The sequence below is a fragment of the Varroa jacobsoni genome, unplaced genomic scaffold (assembly GCF_002532875.2).
Source record: "Varroa jacobsoni isolate VJ856 unplaced genomic scaffold, vjacob_1.0 scaffold_105, whole genome shotgun sequence".
Taxonomy (NCBI): Eukaryota; Metazoa; Arthropoda; class Arachnida; order Mesostigmata; family Varroidae; genus Varroa; species Varroa jacobsoni.
In genome coordinates this window covers 31,399-35,242 of record NW_019213007.1, presented here as the reverse complement: position 1 = coordinate 35,242, position 3,844 = coordinate 31,399, and the positions used below count along the sequence as shown (strand labels likewise).

The 3,844-nt window shown below is 41.5% G+C and overlaps 1 protein-coding gene across 2 annotated transcripts in view; it reads right to left on the bottom strand.

The window, feature by feature from the left end:
- Nucleotides 1-811: 811 nt before the first annotated feature.
- LOC111265623 (uncharacterized) overlaps nt 812-3,844 on the bottom strand; it is a 3,295-nt gene continuing 262 nt past the window's right edge. For both annotated transcript variants that reach the window (XM_022842458.2, XM_086970568.1), the window contains exons 2-7: nt 3,563-3,605; nt 3,104-3,304; nt 2,818-2,943; nt 2,347-2,448; nt 1,922-2,110; nt 812-1,512 (exon numbers count right to left, since the gene is read on the bottom strand). In XM_022842458.2, coding sequence (XP_022698193.1) covers nt 971-1,512; nt 1,922-2,110; nt 2,347-2,448; nt 2,818-2,943; nt 3,104-3,304; nt 3,563-3,605 — 1,203 coding nt within the window. In that variant the 3' untranslated portion in view covers nt 812-970. The remainder of the gene's footprint in view (nt 1,513-1,921; nt 2,111-2,346; nt 2,449-2,817; nt 2,944-3,103; nt 3,305-3,562; nt 3,606-3,844) is intronic.

Here is a 3,844-nt window from a genome sequence, read left to right as displayed (position 1 = left end):
ACCCCAGACCCAGCAACGCCCTAGCTTCCCTAAAATAGTAAAATCCATTAGAGCAAGAGCCGAGTTAATTGATCATCCGGTAAATAGAATAATAGTTTGACGCTTTTTATTCACGTCTCCTCCCAAGAAGTCGAAGAAGTCCCAACTATTCAGAACGCCTCTGAAAGAAATTGTTTTTTCTTACAACACTGTTGCCAGTGGTATCCGAAAACAGGAAAGCAAAACGCAAAGAAAACCGAGGAAACTTTTTTTCTAACTCGCTTTCGTAAGGAGTACCGCTAAAAGGCCAACAACGACCTATATACCGACATCTGACCATCTTTGAACAGACTGTCCTCTTTTTGGTTTAGCAAGTACGAAATAGCTCCTAATCTCGACTCTCCAATTTTATGGCCGAATCAGTCAATACTGGCTCACGGATGGAACTGTACACCTCCTCCTGCTCCGAGTTACCCAGACAGAGCTGCTGGATCGATATTCTTTAGGCTATGACACACAATGAAGCGGGAATTCCTAGACGGCGTTCAAGCATCGAATGCAAAACCAATGGGGAACTAACATAGAGTTCATGAGACAATTTGCTTTTCATTTGTTTTAACATGTTTAAATTATACAGTCGTATGTTGAACTGTGTTATGTGAAATGGCAATTAAATGATTTCTGTACTGATGTGGCTACGCAAGGGCATATATGCATCAGTACTAGCTAATAATAAATATGCCAGCTACTAAAGGTATCGTCACCACAATCTTAATTACAATTGTGTGATCCCCTGCGATTTCGAACACGCGCAAATACAGATCTTCCAATAGGAACCAGTCACTTTCAAATAACACGATTTATTGAAGGGCGTAGTGGCAGCATTCCAAGAATCTCTGCATAGTAGGAGTAGATTCAATGGTATTATGGAACAGATACGATTCCAATATTACCAATCAATTATAACAAAAACGGATCACGAAGATATTGCTCATAGCTCAGCGTAATTCATCCAGGCAGTGAATCTGTTCACGAACTCGCCGACGACAATCCAAATGATTGCTAATACGGCCATCAGGAATGCAGCGTGAACCTCCCACACTCGAGGCCCGTACAGGTCTTCGTTATTCTCTGCAGTTTTTTCCACTTGGCTAGAGTCTACTTGCTGATTTGGAGCTCGAGAAATAAGGGCATCTCGGTTTAACGGATTTGACACCGTAGACGGAACGGGCCGAGAACCTTCGTTGGATAAACTAGAGCTATTGTCAACCTGCAAGCAGCTTTCACTAGCTTTTACGTGCGTATCTTCGGAATCTTTGAGCGCTGTTTCGAAAAAGAGAGGACTCCCACGGTCCGTATGTGTCGTCAGGACGATATGCTCAGCTTCTGCCTCTTCGCCTATGGCAGGGCCACAGTCATTACGTGCACTGACGTCCCCTAATCCACGATCATCAACTACAGCAACGCCTTCGACAACACTTTCATCGTCCGAGCCAGCCTGAGCAACCACGCTCCAGTCATCCACATCATCGTCTGACGCAAAATCCACGTTACATTGAATATAAGTTTCAAAATTGCTTCTTTAGATAAAAGAAAATCCGTGTGATCGGTGATTGTAGTGCGCGTTGCATGCACGCGTCACCTCAGTATAAACGCATCTCGAAAGTTCACGTAATTACAGGTTTGAAGTGAAGTGAAGTGAAGGAACAAACGTAGAAAAACTACGACAATTAGATTGAATAAATAATCGTTCTGTTACGTGGCCGTGTACTTCCGATACGATGCGTTCAACATCGCCGATTATCTAAAAAAGATTCTGAACATAGGTTACTCAAATATATAGTAACTGACGAATCACCCCGCCAAATTTGAATTTGAACAATGACAACGCTTACTTCGTTACTTTCTCGTTGTTCATTACATTCCAAATAGTAAACCTTACCGTTTGAATGTCTGGCTGTGTTCAGGTTAAGATCAGTGTCTACGTGAGGCTGTAACTCTCGAAGCCTTGTCGCTCCGGTGTCACCAGATTCATGTCCAGGGCGTTCATCCATATTCTCGCTATCTTCTACAGTAGTCACAGTGTCAACGTTCGATTCATCATACAACTCAAATGCCAACGTTCCACCCACTGCGTTTGTCACAATAGAATCCAAGGGAATTAAGAAAACAATGGAGGATTATGCCGGCTTGTTCAAATGTAATCGCTTTGCTCAGTGGTTTCTTTCAAGACAGACAAAGACGGATAGCCCTGTACCGATCTGTATCTATTATGCCTTAAGCAACAGCACATGAAGCATCAATCCGATCTATTGTATTTGTATGTGATTATCTTTTGAACGCCCTCTAGATTCAGGAAACACTTACCTTCGCTCTTGGTCTCCGCCGTCAAAATTGGTGGGTTTATAAAGTCTCCGTTTATGCCGTCTGCGGTACTTGTACCAGACACAACTGTCGGGAGGTCTGTATCTGTATTTCCATGCGGGACAGTACATACACAGGAATCAATTATTCTCTAACCTTCAGTCTTCTCCTTATGTTTGCGGTTTACAGATATTTTAAGTTAAAAAAAAATTAATTGTATTTATTTTCAAATTTTCAAGGTTTAAAGAAGCTATTATAATAAAGAAACTAATATTTTTTTCTGATGCTGCTGCTGCTTAATATAAAAATATAAATCCCTGTAGTTGTTTGACTGATCATCGAGTTCAGCCTCTACATATTTTTTTACTGAACGATAGGCACCAGAGTATAATTTACTCGGAAATTGACTACACGGAACGTATTTTTTTTTTTTTTTAAATATGGGAAACATCACGTGAAAAGGAAAAGACATACTGGGCTCATTTGCGATGTCGGCAATTACGCCATGAGCTTTCGCTTGCGCTAAAGGTAAATCACCGCCCGCTTCAACAGTGAACGTGCTCTCATTGTCCCTAATTGGTTCTTGTAACATGCCGCTCTCTGTAACGTCATAAGGTACCCCCGTTATGAGCATATATCGGGTGTACCATAATTTACCCAATGTGATCAACTATTTTCATCACAATTACATTACAGCCTTAATTTTAATAGTGAAAATATTGTTCAGAGAACGAAATTAAGGTGTTTTCTCAATACGCACCTTGCGTTTCCACTATAGGAGGTACGGAGCTGGTAACGGTGCACTGCATGTCGCAAGGCGTTTTTAAATCCGGACTTCGGCAACGATCGTCACCATAATGATGTTCGGTAGAGCTCACAATATTTTCGCCCGTTTCTAGCTGATCCTCCGTACCCTCGATATGGCTTTGAATGCTTTGACAGTTATCCGGAGCTTCACTTACTGCGAGATAGATGAATGGCATAAATACTGATAATATTCATTCAGTTGCTAAACGAGAACTACTTGATATACGTTCACGTGCTTCAAAGTAGCTGACCGGGCATACGTCAGTAGCAGTCCGTTAGCACGCTTATATAATGTAATTGACGCACATCGAGGATTCGGATAAGCGAATGATAACCCACGACGTAAAACTAGTGGGTTTGAAATAGAGCTAGTATGGGATCTATGGGAAACCAAAAACTTTTATATATGTACCTGAAAAATAAATGGTCTCGTTTTTATTGCTGCTCGACATCATCTGTAATTGGGCCGAAAAAGTATTCGCAGAATTAGAATTCACCATTAGGACCTTCTGCGCATCAATAGTAGTTCGTCTAGGACGAAAACATATCATCACAGGACGAGACACTTAACCAGGACAGAATAAATCTTTGATGTGACACGGCACTGCCCAATCCTTGTCCGCTGTATAGGTAAAACAATGATAGCGTACCGGATAAGGACGGGTAAAAATTCAGCGTTCGTATGTTTGATTAC